Source organism: Lissotriton vulgaris, chromosome 5, assembly GCF_964263255.1.
Source record: "Lissotriton vulgaris chromosome 5, aLisVul1.2, whole genome shotgun sequence".
NCBI lineage: Eukaryota > Metazoa > Chordata > Amphibia > Caudata > Salamandridae > Lissotriton > Lissotriton vulgaris.
The window spans coordinates 668,455,781-668,476,754 of NC_141693.1; the positions used below are offsets into that span (position 1 = coordinate 668,455,781).

The window sequence follows — 20,974 nt, forward strand, 5'->3', positions numbered from 1 at the left end:
CCAGAATCTGGGGTTTGTTCTGAGTGGAGTGTGCAGAAACTTGCACTGCTTTCTACTTCTGCCTCAGTTTCACGTCTACTTACTTACTGAACGTGTTTTAATTTCAGCTTAAGCCCACGCAACGTGTTAAAGCGCCTTGTTTCCTTGGTGCTGGATCTCTGCTATACACAAATAACGAGGCAAATGCATACATTAAAAAGGCCTGAAAGTACATGTAGTCTGTAGATTAACTAGCGCTAAGGGAAAGTAGCTCATCATTTTATCATATAATACCAATAGCTTCCTTGTATTTCTAAAACTTTGTCAGCAGCAACCTGGTTTTAGCATTCAACTGCTTTGCATAACTTTCTGTGACGTATCTCTTGTAGTATAATCACTGAAGCATTTCCTTTTCATTTAATGCGTGACATGGATTTTGAGTTGGCATGAACACGGAGGCTTGGCAGTCTGGCGACTAACATTAGTAGTCAGAGGGATGTACTACTCGCAATTTACCTGATTCCGCTGTACTTTATCTGAGCGGCTGAGTTTGAAAGTCGTGACTGCAGCCAGACATTTTAGTTGCAGAGCTATTCTGCCAGCATTAGGGGAAACCAGCTTGATAGGGGATTATTTTACAACTAAAAAAGTGACAGTAACTACAATCTGCCTTTTAGCTTATACAAATAAGTTTGACGATCAACAAAAAAAACGATCTGGCTGTGTTGCTTACTAAAAATGAAGCAAAACGTGTCCAAAGTAAATAGGGTTACAAGTTTCTGCACACGTGCAAACGTTCAACTGGCACTGCTGCCACGAAACCAAAATATTGGTGCATGGCACCATTGCCACTGACAGTTCAGAAGGTAGGGTAAATACATTAAAATTTTGGCTAGGAATGGTTCCTTTACTGTTGATCTGTTTGCTGCGTCAGGTGCAAATATATCCTACCATGTCAATAGTGCGTTTGTTTAAAGAATGCAGAACGTGCAGAATTTTAGTTGTGCGTTTTTGCGGATTGGGCTATGACTGAAGGGGGTTGGCAAACTATTCTTGATTATAAGTGAGGCCTTTTCAATTAAATGATCAGCCAGAGACCGCTTTAGGACGGTGCGACTGGTACAGCTGCACTGGGCTTAACCTGGGAAGGAGGGCTCCGACCTCAGGGAGGTGCTGTGATTAGCAAAAACGTATGATTTAATAACCCTCGCATGTGCCTATTCAGCGGAGACCCCAGTCTCCATACTTACCGGCCCCCGCATTCTGCTGTTGCCAAAGGTGGGAAATAATGTCAGCCAACAAAACCTGGTATCCTTAGTGGTCGTTGTTGGCCGCAGTTTATTAATAACCAAAGACATATTAATAACACAAACTGGTTTAAAGCAATCTTCCATTTTGCGAACATTACTCATCAATCATAATTATCAATCATAATTGGCATATTACACATTATGACACCCTCTTGTGATAGCGGGTGTCAGTCACTTTGTGCCCTCCTTAGTTCGAAAATGGGGCTTGTACCCAAACCAGTTTGATGCCAGTCTATTGGTGCTCCTTGTGGTTGGTTGACCACGCCCTTTGCGTGTTGCGGAGGGGAGCTTTCCAGTCGGGAGTTAGGTCCCCAGCTCGCTACCAAATTGCGCCCTGCCGTCCGGCCGGGTCTGGGCCGCGAGTGCCGTCTCCTCCTGTTACTCCCCTCCTTTATGCCGCCAGGTCACCCTGCCGTGCGGCATTCAAAAGTGAGTGGCCATCCTCTTACACACCGCCCGCCGGTGTGTTTTCTTAGCCAACCAGTGTAGGATTTCCGCCACGCCGCAGGGAGGCCCACGTCTCACTGTGGCTCCCCCCCCTGCACCTGGTTCGTGGCTCCCACCTTTCACCATATCTTTTCCCTTCTTTTTTTTTTTTTTATATGCAACCTGCGAGTGACATTGCACCCCACAAGTTATCCCAAAACACCTTCATCCCCTTCTCGGATAGGTGTACCCCCTCTTGCCCATAGAGCTCCGGGCGGCCCGGGTGGATGAGGCCGTGCCGAATTGATTCCAGGCCATTTGCGAGGCAAAACTTGTGCATTGCCACATTTAGTTTCCTTCTTGCGTTGTCGACGGCCTTGTTGGAATCGGCCCCTCTCCAATGTTTCCTGCTGATCATTTCGGACCAGACTACCGTTGTGGGTCCCAGCCACACTGCTGTCTTGGTGAGATCCCTTTGGATGGCTTGCCCGACTGCTTTTCGCCCTAGCCGGGTCAGGTCGTTGCCCCCAAGGTGGATGATCAGGACGTCGGGCAACCAGGCCGAATCTGCCATGAGGCCGTCCAGCGTCGGCAGTAGCTGCTCCAATCTCATACCTGGCTGCCCTATCCACCGGATGTACGTCGCTTTGGGCCCGTTTATGCTGCGGCCCCCCTGCCGCCACCAAGACTCCATCCGGGACACGAATGAGTGCCCCACCACCCAGACCAGCTGCGGGCCTCCCCCTGTCGAGAGAAAGCATTCTGTTAGGTGGCTTATCTGCGCACCGTGTGCATTTAGGAGAGGGAGAGGGGGGTGCTGTCACCCTGCCGTGCGGCATCCCAAGGCGAATCCCTCTCGTTCCCTCCCCCCCCCCCGTGGCTTTCTCTCTCTTTTCTCTTTTTTTTTTATTTTTTATATGAGGTGAGGGCGTATGTACGACTTGTACGCCCTGGAGCGCCATCTGCCCACTGCCTGGATCCTGTCCTCTGGCATGCCATGCTGCGCTGCCGAGGTCGCTGCGCCGATCCTGAAGGAGTGAGAGGCAAACAATGCCGCGCAATACCCGGCTTTACCCAAGCCTTGGCGCATTATGGCTGTAAACTGGAACTTACTCAGGTTCCTCCCGTCCTTATGTATGAAGAGAGGGCCCTCACCAGCTGGTCGAGCCCCCATGTACTTAAATAACCAGCATACCGCACAGAGCCCCGACTCTGGGATGCAATGGAGACGTATCGTCGTCCCCCTCCTTGCCCTGTCCGTTTTGGACTGTCTCAGCGTTAATTCGACCGCCCTATCCATTGGTTTAATGTCTCTTGCCTGCAGGCATTGCTGCGCTGGGCCCGATTTGTTGGGGGCTACCAGTTCGCTGATACGGAATGCTCCGAAGAACGCCGTCGTGAAAGCCGCCCTAAAGAGCAGCAGCTCATATTTATCCGATATTAAGCCCGTGAGGGCTCCAAGGAGCTGGCCCAGTTTGGCAAAATCGATGGGACGCCTGTCGTCCTTCTTTCTACCTTCAACCCTCCTCCAGCCTTTTAAGGCCGTCTTTAGATAGGCCGAGGTAGTGGGGTCCTCACCTGTGTAAAGCCTGGCAAAATGGGCGATGGCGGATAAATGCGCCTGGGCCCACGATCTCGTTTTTCTCGACTCGAATGCCCATTGCACGAATCTCTCGACTGCTGTGCGAGTTTTTGCCCTGTCCTCCAGCGATCTTAGGCCCCCAACTCTCATTACCGTGCCCGCGTATGTCTTGTACCTTCTGTTAGCCTCTGCGGTAAGTGATTGCCCTATTAGCCATGATAAGTCTACTCCCCCAGGTCCCAAAGGGACGATGGAAAGGGGGTCATCTCCTTGTCCGCCCCGGGCACCAGTTCTCTGAAACGTTTCATTTGGGCCCATGAGAGCGCGTCTGCTGCTGAGTTCTCTGCCCCTGGCACGTGGCGTGCTTTCAGCTCCAGGTTCCCTTCCAGCTGCAATTTAATTAACCGTCGCATTAGCCTCAGCATGTCCGGGCATCTCGCTGCGCCTCTGTTAATAGCCTGTACTACTCCCATGTTATCTGACCAAAGCGTGAGCTTTAGGTTTTTTATTTTCTCTCTCCAAATGGTCAGAGCCACAATGATCGGGAACAGCTCGAGAAAAGTGATGTTCCTGGTGAGCCCCTGCGCATGCCATTCATCCGGCCACTGGCTGGCGCACCAACTGTTTCCCAGGACCGCGCCGAAGCCAAGGCTTCCGGCCGCGTCTGTGTCAAGAGCTATCTGTTCGGCCGTTACCCAACCTGCCCTCCAAATCAGCACCCCGTTGAACTCTTGTAGGAACTCGTCCCACACCTGCAGGTCCTGTTTCACGCCTGCGCTCAGCCTGATGTGGTGGTGCTTGTGGGCGACGCCGACCGTTAGCCCTGTTAGGCGTCTTGAGAATACCCTGGCGGGCGGGATTACCCGAGCCGCGAAGTTAAGTCTCCCTATCACTCGTTGGATTTCCCTCAGGGTGGCCTTGCTCCGACCCCGTAGCTTCGATACTTCCTCGCGAAATTCTTTCACCTTGTCGGGAGGCAGCCTGGCCGTTCCCGCTATAGAGTCCAATTCTATGCCCAGGAACGTGAGACTTGTGGTCGGGCCTGTAGTTTTCTCTTTTGCGAGGGGGACCCCTAGGGACCTAGATAGCTCCTCGAAGGCTGCCAATGAGCTTGCGCACACTGAGGACCCTGCCGGGCCTGTGAACAGGAAGTCGTCTAGGTAGTGCAGCTTTCCACCTTCCTGGTGCCGGTCATGCAGCGCCCATTCTAAGAAAGTGGCGAACTGCTCGAAGTATGCGCATGAAATTGCGCATCCCATGGGCATGGCTTTGTCAATAAACACGTCCTCGCCCCATTGGAAACCCAATAGATGGAAGCTGGAGGGGTGGACCGGCAATAGTCGGAACGCAGATTCAATATCGGCCTTCGCCATGAGGGCTTCTCTGCCTGTCGCCTTAACCAGCTCGATAGCGTCGTCGACTGACGCATAGCTCACTGAGCAAGCTTCGGGGTCGATACCGTCGTTCACGGAGGAACCTTCCGGAAACGATAGGTGGTGTATCAGCCTGAATTGACCTTGTTCCTTCTTGGGGACCACGCCTAGCGGGGAGATGACTATGCCTTCATGCAATTCCTTTGGGAGGGGGCCCTCAACTCTACCCAGTTTCAATTCTTTCTCTATCTTGGCGCTAACCACTTCGGGGTGTTGGCTTGCCGACTTCAGGTTACTCGCTCCCGCCGAGGGGAGCGGGCCCTGGAATGGAATAACAAAGCCTTGCTCGAAGCCCTCTACCAGTGATCTGGCCTCTGCTTTGTTCGGGTATTTGTTTGTTAATCTGCGCAGCTGTTGCGTAACAATGGGGGATCTGGCCAGCTGGCGCCTACAAATGTCCACCAGTCCCCTCCTTTCCCCTGCGTTGGGGCTAACGCTTCTTGCTCTTTTCTCTCTTCTCTCTTTTTGCTTCGTGCTTGGAACCTTTGCACGCAACGGTGGCGTGCTTGCCCCCGCAGCTAGCGCATGCGTGTTGAAACTTACAAGACGAGCCCCATGAGCAGTCCCCCGCCTCGTTTCTCCAACAGATCGCCTTGGTTGCGGTTGGGGAGTACGATCTCCCGTTCGACCGCCTTTGATAAGAACCGCTCTTCCCCTTTTGGTAGGAGCTCCGAAAGGGCTGGTCGCCTTTTCCCGCCCAGGCCCTAACATCTTTGGCTGTGAGCATCTTGTGGATGAAACCCGAGACATCCTCCTCATTCCACTCCATCTCGGGGTGCCTCTACATTTTTTATCTAAAACCTTTATCGTATTCTAACCAGGCATCCCCCGGGAAGTGCCTCTGTGCTAGGTGGATATTGGCCTCGTAAAGCCACAAGTCAGCCGCGCAATGGGGGAACCTTTCCACTATAATGCACGCCATGATTCTAAAGGCATCTAACCAATTGTCGAAACTGCGCTCCTTTCTGGCCCCACGCCTTTCTCTCCTGTCCTCCTCCTTCCTATCGCACGTGGTTAGATCAAGTCCCTCTAGCTGAATTTCAAGCAGCGAAAATATGTCAATGAATTCTTTGCGCCATATCCTCTCTTTCACCGCTAGCGGGATGAGACATGCCAAGCCAGTGGCTTTCGTAGTCAGGGACGCCGGACCGGGGGATGGCCTGATGTAATGATCGTTGACTACCCCACTCGGAGGCGGGCTTCCTGAAACGGGGCCGTAACCCCAACCGGGTAGTGGGGAGATTTGTTCCCCCTGGGTGGACAAGCTTACCTGCTCTTGCACTCTTGTCTGACGGGCCCACCCCGGGTCGACCATATGCCACGTGAGACCTGACGCTTCCTCCGCGCGCTGCTCCCTAGGCCCTGGTACTCCCTGCCCTGCGCCATTAAGTAGCCCCGGCGCCAGCGATTTTAGACATTCCCTTACGATGTTGCTAATATGCTCACCCTTTTTCTTTTGGTCGGTGGTCTCGCTCTGGTCGCCGCCCTCTGGTCTCGGCGGGAGGGGTTTCTGCCGCACTTTCCTCGGAGGGTTCCTCTTCGATGTTCTCTTCATCGGCGTGTTTTTCAACTTCTTGGGTGCGGAAGGCCCTGGCTCTTCGGCTCTTCGTCCGCCTGTTCTACCGGTCTGTTCTCTTTCCCTTTGCCCAGGTGGGGGTGAAGCCAGTCGTCGCCGTGGATGGCCGATAACTCTCGGATCTTCAACAGCACCTCTGCCATCTCGTCCGGCTGGCCTTCCGACATGTCGTGAGTCCCTGCGCACTTGTGTGTGGCTTCTTAGGTTTCCCGCGTCTGCGTCAGGCCGTCAGCTGGGGGCACAGCTAGCTGCGTGTGCTTATCACGGGCTCTGAGCTTGCTGCGGTTTTTACCTGCTGCTGCTTCGGGGGAGCTGGCACGGCGCGCCGCACTCCGTAAGGCGTCCTCGGTGATGACGACCTTGATCTTCAACTGGAGCCTTGGCGTCTTCCTCTTCGTCCTTCGCCGCGTCGCCTCTCTTCCTCTTCAGTCGTTGTTGCTGTCGCGCCGTTCTCCCAGCTCCTCGAATGCGATGTGCTTCTGCTGGGAGGGCGGCGTCGCTTAAATCCTCTTGAGCCCTCCATGCAGGTCTCAGGTGAGTCCCCCTGATTGGGGGGTTCAAACAAAGCCAGGTTGACCATTGGGCGCCCTTTGGGGGCGCTCAGGTCAACAGGTCACTTCCGGTCGGGTGGCTGGTGCGCACCCGCTTCCGCTGGTTCCTGTGCGCATCGAAGCGCCCAGAACCAGTTTACCCCCGCTGGTGGCACCACGAGGGTTATGGCGCCGGCCTTCGAGCCTCCCCCACCCTTCGGGCGGGTGCGGCGGCCTCTGCAAAAACAACTGCTGCCAGCTGCTTGTATGTTCAGCTTTCAGGACACAATAAAAATGCCACAATAACTCTTGGGATTAATGTTCCATGGAAAGAGAGAGCTCGGTGTTTTGTTGAGTGGCAGATTTGGCTCACCATATGGTAGCTCAGGGGTCCAATATACCTGCTGCAAAGAACGCATACTTTGCAGATCACAGATCTGTATTTTATATAGAAAGGGGAGTGAGATTACTGCTTTTGTCATTGAGTTCATTTTGTTACTGCAGTTCACAAGATACAACCCTAATATAGAAGAGAGACAGTTACTGAACTGTCTTAAAAGAGCTAACTGCATTAAATAGATTAGGATCTTGTGTATTTGTCTCCACTCTTTCCTTATCTGTTCCTAATGTTTCTAAAAAGGGTTTGTTTGGGCACATATACAGTCTCATTAGTAAAGCTAACCTTTACCAGTGCTTTAAAAACAACAGACGTGAATGTGAGAAAGGGGCAATGGATGGGTGAGGGGCACTTTTCTCTGGCGTTAGAGAGGCTTAAAAGGAGGTCATGGTGAGGTGGGGGGGGGGGGGATGATTGTGCCACAGGGCGCCACCCGTGCAAAAGCCAGCCTTGTGATCAGCCCACGAGTTTCACATCTCGTGAGCCTAGTTGTAACAGGACTCAAAATTAAATTTAAAAAAAAAACTCCTTAGCATGGAAAAGCAGAAATGCGCTGCTGATGGTGCACGCTTTTGGTTTTCTTGATGATTTCTGTATGTATTCAGTACTTTCCCTGCAATTGTTTTCCATGCTAAAGTCACAATATTTTGTTCCACCTTTCGGGCGATCTAGTTTTTAAAAAAAAAAAATCTTGATGAGCCAGCTCAGCATAGGCATTGTTGGATTTCCAATGCTTTGAGGGGGAACCTCTTTTTCAAAGATGTCAGAGAGCAGCTGGTGAAATTAATAGCCGGGTGGTCAAGCGCTGGAGTGAAGGAATGCCCCTGCCCAAAGGCATCAATGAGCTAGAAAACAACCAGCCGAGACAGGAACGCAGACCCATCAGTGCATCTCTTCAAAGCTATGGTTCACAGGGTGGAAGATGTCCGATGAGTATCCCCAGGGATGGAGAAGTACATCTGCCTGGGCCCTTCAATATATCCCAGTCCCCTTCTCACAGTCCATAGGGCGTCTGACCCGCACCCTTCCTTAGGTCCTACAGTCTACGTGCTCTCCCTATTTCGTACCCAAGGTGCTCATGAAAGCCATATAATTATTTCGGGGTCCATTGTGCTGATAATAACCAGCCTAATAAAGCTCATCACGAGTCCAAACCGACAAATAAAAAAAAAATTATAATACTATAATAAAATCGTTGACTACTCCCACTTTGTGAAAGTCATATGTAATATAATCCATGTAAATTCGGTCTGTGCTATCTCCCTCCCTATACACCTTCTGCACCACGACCTCTAACCCTATTGAGGAGACGTGCGAATTGTGACAAGCATCTTGCTATGTAAAGTCCTTCTTGTGGAAATGTCTGCGATTACAAAAATCTTCAAAGTTTACCAAAGCACTATTCCCTTCAGTGGGGTACTCGCCGATAGCAGTGCCCCCACCCCCACCCAAAGCCGTTTCTCCTGACTACGGCGGAGCTGGCAACTAATCTCTTCCATGTGACACATGCTTTACATTAAAGAGCAAGCTTCAAACAAAACACGCGCGATGCTTGCACAATCTCACGCAACAAGAAATGGTGCTTCGGAAGGCAATTTAGACAACAGCAAACAAACAGCTGGCGACATGGATCCTAGGAGCTGGTCTGATTTGTGCGCGCAGCGACCTTTTGACAAAATTGACAGTTTAAATAAAAGAACGGGCTGGATAGGCGGCTCAGCAGTTTGCCCCTCGTTTACAGAAAGAGAAAGAATAGTGCAAAGGGTGAGTAAACATGTGGTGTCCTTGCGCAATAATGTGCTCTCTCCCCATCGGGCTGAAGTTAAGATTAAACCAGAATTTACCGGCATGCATCAACAATATGGAGACTCATAAAGAGCCTTGCAAATTGTCAAAGACATACAGATTGCACAGTATATAGACACTTCTGTTTTGAAAGGGCAAGGAAAGAAAAATCATAGTGCTTTCGACCATTTAATAATGTTTCTTGATTTTAAATCTGAGCAATAGTCAAGCTGTGTCACCATATTTGGTTGTTGTGCACTTAAAAAACATACATGCCATTTTAGTTTGTAACCATTCTGACTTTGACAAACTAAAACCCCTTTCAACAAAGACGGGTGGAAGCATAATGATTTTCTCTCATCACAAATCGTTCGAAGCATGAATCATATGGCTGCACATGCTTTAATTTAGGCCTCTCAGGAATTCACAGGACCCCTAACAGCGGTAAAGGTTTTACTACTAGGGTACATCTTCTCCACGAGTGCGAAGAATAACACAGTAGCAAACACCCACAAGAGGTGATAAAAGAGGAACACAGCGTGCTTCACCTTGTAAACTTGTGAGTGTCCACTAACTTGAACATTTGTTGTCATTCACAAAATCCACTCATACCCAGGAAGTGGTCGAAGATTTGCTCCGGCATAGGGCTAGTGTAACTAATCTCCCAAAGTGGGAAGATGGTCAAATTACGTTCAGACCTGGAGATGTAAGGAAAGAGGTTTATCCACAAGGAGAAATGATCCCCATGGAGAAGAGAAAAAGGAAATGTAAAAAAAATGTGCCTTACCCCATCTTATAAGTGAACACTACGTACAGGTACATACAGGAGAAATAGGAGCAGAGGTCATGTGTCTCAAAACATTTTCAATGGTGTATTTGGAAAGACATACTGAAAGCAGTTTTTGAGGCATACTATTGGAAATGTCTGTGACTAGCAAACATTTGTAAAGTATGGTCAAGTGGAAGTGTAAACTTCCTCATGTAGTTCACACTTTCTCTATTGGGTCAAATGTGACTACATGAACACATAGTGTTGCGGAACACACAAAACATATTGGAAATGTCTGTGACTTGCAACATTTGTTAAGTATGGTCAAGTGGAAGTGTAAACTTCCTCATGTAGTTCACACTCATTTTCTCTATTGGGTCAAATGGGACTAAATGAACACATAGTGTTGCGGAACACACAAAACAACATTGAAGTTGTTCTATATCGGGTGTGTAGATTTTATTAATTATATTCTTGTATTTGTAGCTATGGTTTTCCCTCCATTTCATATGCAAGCCTACAAAGTCCAGAATGGAAAGAAGAGACAAGGAATGAATGAGTTATACCTGGCATTGGATAACTTGAGGTCAATGGAAAAAAGAATGAGGAAACACCTGCACACAGTGTGAGAAGGTAAGGTAAAGTAACAAGAGATGCCGTGTAGGAGCTTTTGACACCTGGACATGGAGCAGAGATGTGTGTCACATTATCAGACAGTCCCATTAGGTTTAGACATGTTTGAAGTATATCTAGCCACAGGAACAGACCATTGTAGGTGCATTTTTGACGATGACTCGACAGTGTGCGAAGTTTAGTGGAGTATGGAAAGAGCGTGATGTAGCTTGTGATGCACCAACAGGCAGAGGAGAACAATAATTCCACCTGTAACAATCTTACTTTTAATTACACTCATGTTATGGTACCCAGCATGTCCAACGAGTGATTTGCAGCACATTTAGATACTACTTACATGTGCAAAGCAGACTTATTGTGCACAAATTCACATGAAGGAATACACATTCCAGACAGTCCACCAAACTACATGACCACCACAATTGTAAAGGTGTGTTCTAGAAATACTAGTAAGGCGACCAAACACAAGGGCATTTTGCCTCCAGTGATGGCTTGCCGCTCTTAAAACCTAAGCCCATTCCAGTCAACCAGAGGATACTGCATGAGGGGACACCAAGCTGCTCCTCACCCACAAGCCGACAACCAGAACATTAACACTGTGTATGCATTACAGGCTCAGAGTTCCCTCAAACATGTGCAGTTCAAACAATTCGGGGGCTGGTGTAATTTTCACTCTATCAGCCATCCACACTGCAGCGGACATGTTGCAAACTGAAAGCAATTTGCTCCTCCACTCCAAAGACAAGCAAGCCTAAGAGCAACCAAGCCCTCCACCACATGCAATCACATTGCGATTGGACATGTTTTCAAGAACGTGCCTTACTAGCCACAGAGAGTGTGTCACTGGGAATGTAGGTCTGGATTGAGATGGTACGTCGGGTGAAGACTGGAGAATGGTCTGATGTGGAAGAGAATGGGAGCAAATTCCAGATGCTCATAGTAGGAGTCTATGGGAGAGGACTATTGCTGTGCCATGGGTGTTAAGAGGTTCCAGATTTCCACCCCAATGGTTAAGAGTTGTGACGTCAATCCGTGCACGGAAGGGGTGCTATTTTTGTGTATGCTAGTGTGTGTGTGCATATGGGTGAGCACGTCCATCAGTCTCTGTTCGAACAGAAGGATTATTACACATTTCCTTTGGGAGTGAAGTCCCTGGCATAATGAGGACCATGATGTGCAAACTAACATCATTGTGGTCCTGGAATAAGGTAGCCCACCATCATTAATCAAGGCATTCTATACATTATGGGGGCACTTCTTGTCATGATGTGAGAATTACAGTGGTCCTGACAAAAAGTAACCTTCATTGGCATATGATGCCTAATCAATGTGTTCTTTCTATATGTGTCCTAGGAAAAGGTATCCAAACGTGGCATATCATCAGCATCTTTTACTTTGCTATGGCCATCCATTGCATAATGTTTGCCAGAAAGATGTCACCTCGATCACAAGTATCATACACAGGGCTTCCATAGGCATGTAATGGTGGATTCTGTATATACGGGCGAATTGTACATGACAACACTTGATGAAAATGGCAAGCTTCTATTTTGGGGAGATGGGCGACTTAATATGCCCACTTTGGAAAACTGCATTTTAAGCCAAATGTGTTTTTTTCAGTAAAGTCAATCTTATACAAGGGTACACAATAATTTCACTCACGGAAGACGTAAAAGTTGCTTTCTGAGTGAGAACACGTTCCAGAAAGCAAAAGAGATTACCTACAAGAAGGACTGTAGCCGTCGCTCATAATAGGGAGGTAATTGGAGGTATGACTAAATGCGTAAATGGTATGTTTTTTATTGATCCTGTCGTAGTAAAAAGGCAACAACTGCTTACAGTTCTACGGAACAATTCAATAGCACAAAGGCGCACATGTGTAACATTGGTAAATAAAAATAGCCAGAGAAACGCAGGTCAGCACTGGTCGTCAACAACAACCTGTTGCAAGAAGAGAGCTGCCCTTCCACGGCGTCGGCGAATCTTATAAAACAGCGACTTTCAGCCCAGTGTTTTGCTCATATTTAGAAACGGTTCACGCATTTGCTCAGTTCCCAATTAACTGAAAATACGATTTTGCTGCAAACCAGTTAGGAAGCGGAGTGCCTCTAAACCCTTCTTTGATAACAGCCTAGCTATTCATTAACTACAACGACCAGAATGGCTACCTGTTCAACCCATTTTCTCTTCCAGCGTGTATTTGAAAGCTCTGGCGTGGCGAATCGGTTACAAAATTCTCCTAAACCCGGAATTTAAGTCAAAAACCAAACCTGCTCCATATCCCAGGTAAAACATACACGCTTACCATGACTGCCTAGTGGTCGGAAGCACCGTAGATCCGTAGTCAGGCGGATCGGTCCTGTGAGGCAGCTTCGGCTGCTAGAGAAGAGAGGGGGGGGGGAGGCGTGGAAGTCAGAGAATGACACACCCCCTGCTCCCAGCTGTCTGCTATCAGAGGCGGCTGCCTGGATAGAAGCACGCGGCCGCAGCGCTCCTCTGATCGAGGGCTGAAACAGGAAGCCATGATGGGGATGTCCAGCAGGGTTACCAAACAGCCTCTGACCCGCTCCAAAATTTCATGAAGCGTACTATCTTTTTTTTGTTTCTTTTTTTGCTAAAAAAGGAGTTTAATGTTTCGGTCAAGAAAAGAAATTTACATTTGTCATGTCACCTCACTTAGCCATTAACGAAACGATATGGGCACCAATTCACTTGATAGATTTCCACTTTTTTCTAGTGCGTAAACCCTTAGTTTTTTTTCTCAATACTGGAAAACGCAATCCAAGTTTTAAATGGCAAGTACCCGGGTCAGACTAACACCTGCTTGGCATAAAGGAGACTGTTAACACACACTGCAAAAACTATGTACATCATGCAGAGTTCAATAAATCGAATCGATCCTGGGGAAGCTGCACAATTTAGAGAAATTATAAGGACACAGAAACCAGACAACAGCAGCCTCGTGTAAACTCTGCAAGAGTACCACTCCGTCTGCAAGAAGTAACTGATCTTAGAGTAACTGCTAATAAAGATGAAAAAGTAACTTGAAACTTTCCTGGTCGATAGTTACACGTGCTGTGATAACGTCTTGATGTTTTGTGTATGCACACATTCCAGTAGGCTATAGTGTGCAGAATAAGATGAATACATGCCACGTGTCCATAACATCAAGTCTCCACGGCAGAAAATAAGACACAGCCAGAAAAAATGCATTGTTAAAAATATATTTCCAAACAAAACATTTAGCTGCGCCTACAATCACTTCCAATGAAGACCTACAAAACCTTTCTCACTTCTCCAGGTACATCAATGAAAAAGACCAAACACTAACCCTCCCTCCCCCCAAACAACAATCCAGGAATCAATGGACGATCCTTTTTAGCCCCCTTCCTCCTCCCCCACAAAAACTAATGCATTAAAAAAAAAAAGAATTGTATTTAAATGAAGCGTACTATCAAAGTGCACGATTTTAATGATGGTCTCGCATAAGGATTAAGTCTCAATTCGAATTCCCAGCTTCTACAAATGGTTAAAAAATGATAGCTCTTGTTTATTAAATCTGTACTCTGTTTTAACTTGTTATATTTTGCATAACTATTGTACTGTTTACTATCTTTACTTTTCAATAAAAAGTAGTTAACAAGAAAAGAAAAAAATGGCAGATCTTGGACAGAATACTGTTAACCTCAGGAGAGTATGTACTGAATGTAATTGACTGAATTTAAAAACAAAATCACGCCTGTTGTTAATGGATTAAGGCGGGAGCACAATCACTTTAGCACTGATTAGCAGTGGTAAAGTGCACAGAGTTCTAAAGCCAACAAAAACGAATCCAGCAAAAAGTAGAGGGTATACGTAAAATGTTTGGGTGTGACCCTGCAAAGAGGGACAGGTTCAACACCTGGGTACCTTTAGAATCCCCAGAATGTTAGAAAAAAGGACACATATTTGACGTGGATCCTTTTAGTATCAAAAAAGTTATGAAGGTTCAAATGCGAGCTCCACTTTACATAAAAAAAAGGACTTAGCATCAGGACGAAAGCGTTAGCAGTCAAGAGGTTAAAGGATGATGAAATCAGTTTTCTCCGTATCGAGACTAAGTATTTTCTCGAGATTAATTTACATTTGACTAAGGCTTCCATTGTCTGGGATGTTTTGAAAGCTTTTTGGCGAGGCTCTATCACCAATAGAGCCTCCTATAGAAAGAAGAAATTTAGAGATGCCATCCAAGGCTTAGAAGGAAAGATGAAACTCATCGAGCAGAAAATAGGTACTCACAGGGAACTCAGTGAGGATCGGGAAAGATTAGACTTTCTTAAAAAACAACTCGAATCTACTCTCCAAGAAAGAATCGCCCGCAGATGGAAAGTGAGTAAAATGTCCCATTTCGAATTTGGAGAGGCAGCTGGCAAGTTACTTGCCTGGAAAATAAAATCTGACCAGATCTGAAACTATATAAGTAAGATCGTGGTAGAGGGTGAGACCTCTCCCCGAATATCTAATTCAAATATCGGTAAGGCATTTTGGGATTTCTTCCAAAAGATATATAAGGAAGATATCATTGAGGATATCATAAAGAGGAAAACTTGGTTAGATGGGGTCTCTTTACCAAAAATTTCAAATGATCAGAAGTTAGGATTGGAGCTTGATATCACTGAGGAGGAAGTCAGTAAGGCTATCTCCCAGTCCATACGAGGGAAGGCCGTTGGCCCTGACGAGTTACCAGGAGAGATGTACCATCTACTTAAGGAGGATATTATTCCTACTTTGGTGAGAGTCTTTAATAATATACTCATTAGGGGCGATGAGCACCCCAGCTCATGGAATGAGGCCACAGTAGTCTGCTCCTTAAACCTGGTAAGGATCCGACTGATTGCGGGTCGTATCGCCCTATCTCACTCCTCGACAGCGATTATAAAACCTTTGCTTCCATCTTGTCAAATAGGTTGGGGAGTGTTGTTGGTACCATTATTCACCTGGATCAAAAGGGTTTCATCAAAGGCCGTCCATTAGTGGATCTTACATATGATCTGGTCGGCGCTATTGACATGGCATCCACCTTCTCACTTCCGCTGGCTGTTGTAACCCTCGATGCTACCAAAGCCTTTGACAGGGTCAATTGGGCGCACCTGTCTGAGGTTATGGTGAAATTTAATTTGGGAAATAGATTCTTCCGAGCCATTGAACTCTCGTACAAGGACCCGACTGCCAGATTATTAGTAAACAGCTATCTGACAGACACATTTAACATCACAAGGGGTACAAGGCAGAGCTGCCCGCTTTCCCCTCTCCTTTTTTATCTTTACATCGAGCATTTTGCACAGGTTCTTAGGGAAGAGCTTAACATCGTTCCCTTTAAATTTAGAGGATGGGAAAAGCGGGTGGCTTTATATGCGGATGATATCCTCATTTTGACGGCTGATCCCGATTTAGCCTTCCCAACAGTTAACAACCAGGCGGTGAAATTTGGTAAAATCTCAGGCTATGAAATAAATGCCAATAAAACTGAAATCATGGCTTGGAATATTCCCAATTCACTACTTAGTATAGGATCCTCTTTGCAATACTTGAGGATAAGAATTACGCAAGAGGTTGGCAAGATCCCTGATCATAATTTAGATCGGGTGTTCAGGGAGTGTCAAAAACAGATGAAATCTTGGGCTCTTCTCCCTTTATCCATTCTGGGGAGGATCAATATAGTAAAGATGTCCATTCTGCCTAAACTAACATTTCTCTTTAATTCTATCCCCTTGGCGTTTGACACCAAGCAAATAGAGAAATGCCAACCGGAATTAAACTCTTTTATCTGGAATTTTAAAGCAACCAGGCTAGCGTGGAAAAAGCTCAGGAGGAGGGAAAAGGTTCTCCGGGACCTACAATACTATGCATGGGCCTTTCAACTCTCGCACTCGAGAATGCTCTTAAAAGTTCCCACCAATATATCAGGTGGAGAACTGTTTCGGACCATGTTAAAGGGAGAAGGCCTGCCAGAGGAAGGTTTTTTATTTAAATTTGGGGACCTTTTTTTTTTAAATTGAATCAAAAATACTTTACTCGTTAGCCAGAAGTTGGGTAACTATAAGAAAGAAAGTTGGGCGTAGCTACTTTTCAAATTTTGCACCAATATGGGACTCCCCAGGTACACCTCCATGTTTTTAGGATAATTTGATCATTCTGGTGAGGGACTCGGGCATTTATAAGTGGGTAGACCTGCTGGGAGGGCGCTCTATCTTGCCCTGGGAAGATCTATAGGGACTAGTGGGCCCAGGACTTTCCAGATTCATATATATTCAGATGAAGAGTTGGGCGCAGGCACAGTCTAGGAAGGATACTCTTCTGGGAAAGGATAGTAATATCGAGGAACTTCTTGTGGTGAGGCCCGGGGGTAGGAAGGAGGTTGCATTCTGGTACTGGGCAATCGAGGAGGAGGCAGATGGCGACTTCAAACTTGCCGATGAGTTATGGGGAGATCAGTTAAATTCTCAGTGTATGCAGGTCTGGATGGAGTCATTTAGTTTATTGCATAAAATAGTAAAACCTGCCTGGTTGAAAAGAAACCATCTTTTCACAGTACATAGGGCGTACTTTTCTCCTTTAAAACTATCAAAATTTCTGCCTGGGAAAGTATGCAATAAATGTGGCCTCCCAGAAGCATCGGATGTTCATATGTTTAAGGATTGCCCAGTAATCAGCCCCTTCTGGCATGAGGTGAAGAAGACTTTGGAATCCATCTTGAAGATCTCAGTGACTATTACTCTTCCTCTAATCATCTTTGGTCTCGATGATAAGGTTACGGGCCAAGCCAGATCTTTTCTTTTTTACGCAATCCTTATGGCCAGAAGAGAAATATGTAAATTCTGGGTAGACCGGGCTGCTTCGCCACACTCAGGCTGGCTGACTTCGCTTTATGAGGTTTCTAGGATGGATCTGGCTAGATCCTGCAGTATGAGAAAGCATGCTTTTTGGGATCTCCTGGTATGTTGGAAGTAGGATGGCCGGGTTTTTTTTTTCTTTTCTTCCCCGGGTCCTATGATTATGCCTGTTTCCAGCTCCATGGGCCAGTTCGTCAGGTCTCCCTGGCAAAAAGTATGGCCCGACAGGTTGTAAAATACATTGGTGGAGTAAAAGGTTCTACCCTCTCTCTCTGGATGCTCCTTCCGCCGTTTATCCAATCGTGTCTTGGTCTGGATGAACAACCATACAAAAATCCCTGAACGTGTTCAGGAAAGATACGCATGGTGGTTGGCGATTTTTCCTAAGTGGGCTAAGGCAAATGAGGACAAAAAAACAAAAACAAAAGGGGGGCGTGGCCAAGATGGCGACCTGACCAGACGCAGGTCTTTGAGGCTCCCTGCCCCGTCTCCCACCATCGGCCTTAAAAAGGCGCCTATAGTGGACCCACTGGCAAGAAACTGACACTCAGGGGTCGCGATTGCACTCCTCCTCGCCAGGGTGTTTTTGGAGCCGCTGCGATCGAGCTAACTGGGACGACGACAGAGGAGACCCAGAACACGGAGCACAGAAATTGCGGACTCCGCGACGCGCGGGATGACGCTGCACTGAGGCCGCCTTGCCCTGCATGTACACTGATCGGCCTGCGGAGTGCACTGGCCTGCTGCTCAATCGCCCCATCCCCGGGCCGGGAGCCGTGCCCGGAATCCAGACCTGCCGCCCTCCAGCCCGGACCCTGGTGCCCGAGCCTGCCCCGCCTCCCCGCTGCCAGGCCGGCAGCAGCGACTCCAGGCCCCAGCTTCTCAGGCCTGCGACGCGGCAGGAGCTACCGGGCCTAGAGACGGGAAGTGGCGCTGTGCAAAGCCGGACAAGGCCGGGGACCAAGCAGCTCAAGGTGCCCTGACGCCCTGCGGACCAACCAGTGACCGGACGGTGCAGCAGCCAGCGGCGCCGTGATCAGAGAGGCGGCCGGCGCGGAGTCGGAACGGTGAGGAACTGCGGCGAGAGAAAGCCCGAGATCCAGGCCCGCCGCCATCCAGCCCGGACACTGGTGCCCGAGCCCCGCCCCGCCTCCTCCCTGCCAACCCAGCAGCAGTGACTCCAGGCCCCGGCTTTTCGGGCCTGAGAAGCGGCAGGAACCAGCAGACCTAGGGGCTGGAGGTGGCGCTGGACAGCGCCGGGCAAGGCCCGGAACCAGGTAGCTCCAGGTGCCCTGATACTTGGTGGACCAGCCAGTGAACAGACGAGTGGGCGATCTCGGCGGTGCGACAGCCGGCGGCACCGCGGTCAGAGTGGCAGCCGGCGCGGACTTTGTGAGGTAAGGAGCTGGGGCGAGGGATAGCAGTGGGAGGCTCGGGGGGCATCATCGAGCCCCCAGTGCACAACATGACTGGCAGTTGGCAGCACAGACGGCAGCCCACGAAAGTACTCGGAGGGGAGGGGGTGGTGACCCCAGCCCCCCGTCACGAGGACTCGTCTCGCCAGCCAGCCACATAGGGAGCCACGTGGCCGGGTCCTGGATTCAAGAGGACTGCCCGGGGCGCCACCAGGCCTCGGTGTAGATATCACGACGAGACCCCCAATTGCTGAAGCCGGAGTGGTGGGACAGGCAATCGACGGGGCCGAATCCACGGGAAGAGCGCCTAGGCACAGCACGGGGGCGCTGGACGCAAAGCCCGGATAGGCCCCACCACGCCCCGCGACACCGCGCCGAACATTCGGGAGCTCCTAACCATCACGCACCCGGCCTCAGGAACACAGGCAGTCCGTTGTCACATCTGCGGGACCCCGAGGAGCGACACGCCCGGTCCGGGAGCGGGGATTGCGTTCCACGCTGCATATGTGTAGTGGGGGGCCAGTGATATAATTGCCGGGAGACAATACTTAACTAAGGGCAGCCACCCATTCATCTCGGCTTACCCAGACACAGCGACAGAAGGGTCGGAAGGCACCCCCTGCCACCCACAGCGGTGGACACGTGAGGAACTGTTTGCTTCTCTGCTAGCCCCAGAGAGGATACCGGAACCCCGGACAGCTTGGAGCCTCGGGGCCCTGGAACCCGGGCCGCAATTCGATCATGTCTTCCACCAACCGCCGCGCGGGCCGTACTATTCCGGACATGCTGGCGAAAAGTTCGACCAAAGGAGACAAGAGCCCTGACAAGCCTGCACAAGCCACACAGCCCAAACCGGACGATCGGGGAGATGGTGAAGCGCCAGCCATGAAATCATTCATGGAGACCTTATTCGCTTCCCTCAGAGATGACATCCAAACACTGAAGCAGGAAATGGCGGGAGGGTACAAAGAACTGCGGAAAGATGTGGATGAGCTAGGGGAGCGAGTGACTCGACGGACGCTGCCAGGGCCGAGGAGGTGCATATCCTACAGCAAGAGATCATACGGCTCCAGGAGCAGCAAAAAGACTTGCAGACCCACACTGAGGATCTGGAGAACCGCTCGAGACGCAATAACATACGCGTCCGGAATGTCCCCTCGAAGGCGGAGGGGGAAGATGTGACAGCTTACCTACAGGGCCTCTTCAGGGACATACTGGGGGAGTCGGACGATTTTGAGGTCAGGATTGACAGAGCGCACAGGGTAGGCCTCCCTAGACGGGCGTCCAACCCCCCACCAGACATCCTCGCCTACCTCCCGGACTTCCTCCTCAAGGAACGCATCTTGAAAGCTGCCCGGCAACACCAACCCATTGTGTACCGCGGACAGACAGTGGAACTTTTCCAAGACCTGTCTGCAATCACCCTTCAAAAGAGACGGGCCTTTAAAACAGTCACGGCCTTCCTGCAGGAGAAAGGGGTTCCATACTCATGGGGACCCCCCTTCAGGATAATTTTCAAGTGGAATGGCTCACTGCAGCAACTTCGATCTCTGCGGGACACCTGTGACCTCCTGGGCATCCCACACGAGGAGGAGGAGTCAGGGGACGATTCCGGGATGGCACTTCACTGTCCGCGCCCCTACCAGGCGACAGACACGGCTGGCGAAAAGTGCGCCACAAGCGCCAGAAGAAAAAAGTCAACAGGCCGGACCCTGAAACAGTAGCCCTGGAGCACGCGGCCGCCATTCAAGAGGTGTCCAGAGACACAGCCAGCGGGCCATGAGACATGACACTCAGAGCTTTGTAGTGCAGGGCCATTGATTGGCGCGGGGCGGGGGCGGGGGTGGGGAGCCGACGGGTTGCCATCGCCATTGCCTACCTACCATGGATACACCTTACCACGGGTCCAGGTGGACAGCTACCTGAACCCGGTACGATATTTGACCAAGACTTTTTCATAGTTGGGACTAAGGGGCGGGGGGAGGGATGGGTGGGGGGAGTTGGGGCAGTTCGGGTTGGGGGGGAGTTGAGGAGGGGATGGGAGGGGGCTCTCCTTGTCCAGGGGACTTTGACCTCGCACAGTGGTTCTGCAGACAGGCCTGCATCAAGCGGGGGGAGGTCCTCCCAATGGCGCCCGCAGCACAGGTGCTGGGCTTAGCTTCCTCTGCCCTGCGCCCGCCATGACACGCCACTTGACCATTCTTTCGCTTAATGTGCGGGGACTTAACAACCCCGTCAAGCGCAAGGCGATACTGTCCTTCCTGTAA

At 49.5% G+C, this 20,974-nt stretch overlaps 1 protein-coding gene across 2 annotated transcripts in view; it reads right to left on the reverse strand.

The window, feature by feature from the left end:
• Nucleotides 1-12,909, reverse strand: part of PCBD1 (pterin-4 alpha-carbinolamine dehydratase 1) — a 217,486-nt gene extending 204,577 nt beyond the window's left edge. The window contains exon 1 of one of the 2 annotated variants that reach the window (XM_086922112.1): nt 12,726-12,909. In XM_086922112.1, coding sequence (XP_086778238.1) covers nt 12,726-12,728 — 3 coding nt within the window. In that variant the 5' untranslated portion in view covers nt 12,729-12,909. The remainder of the gene's footprint in view (nt 1-12,725) is intronic. The other variant, XM_086922113.1, reaches the window with a different exon arrangement.
• Between the last annotated feature and the right edge of the window lie 8,065 nt (nt 12,910-20,974).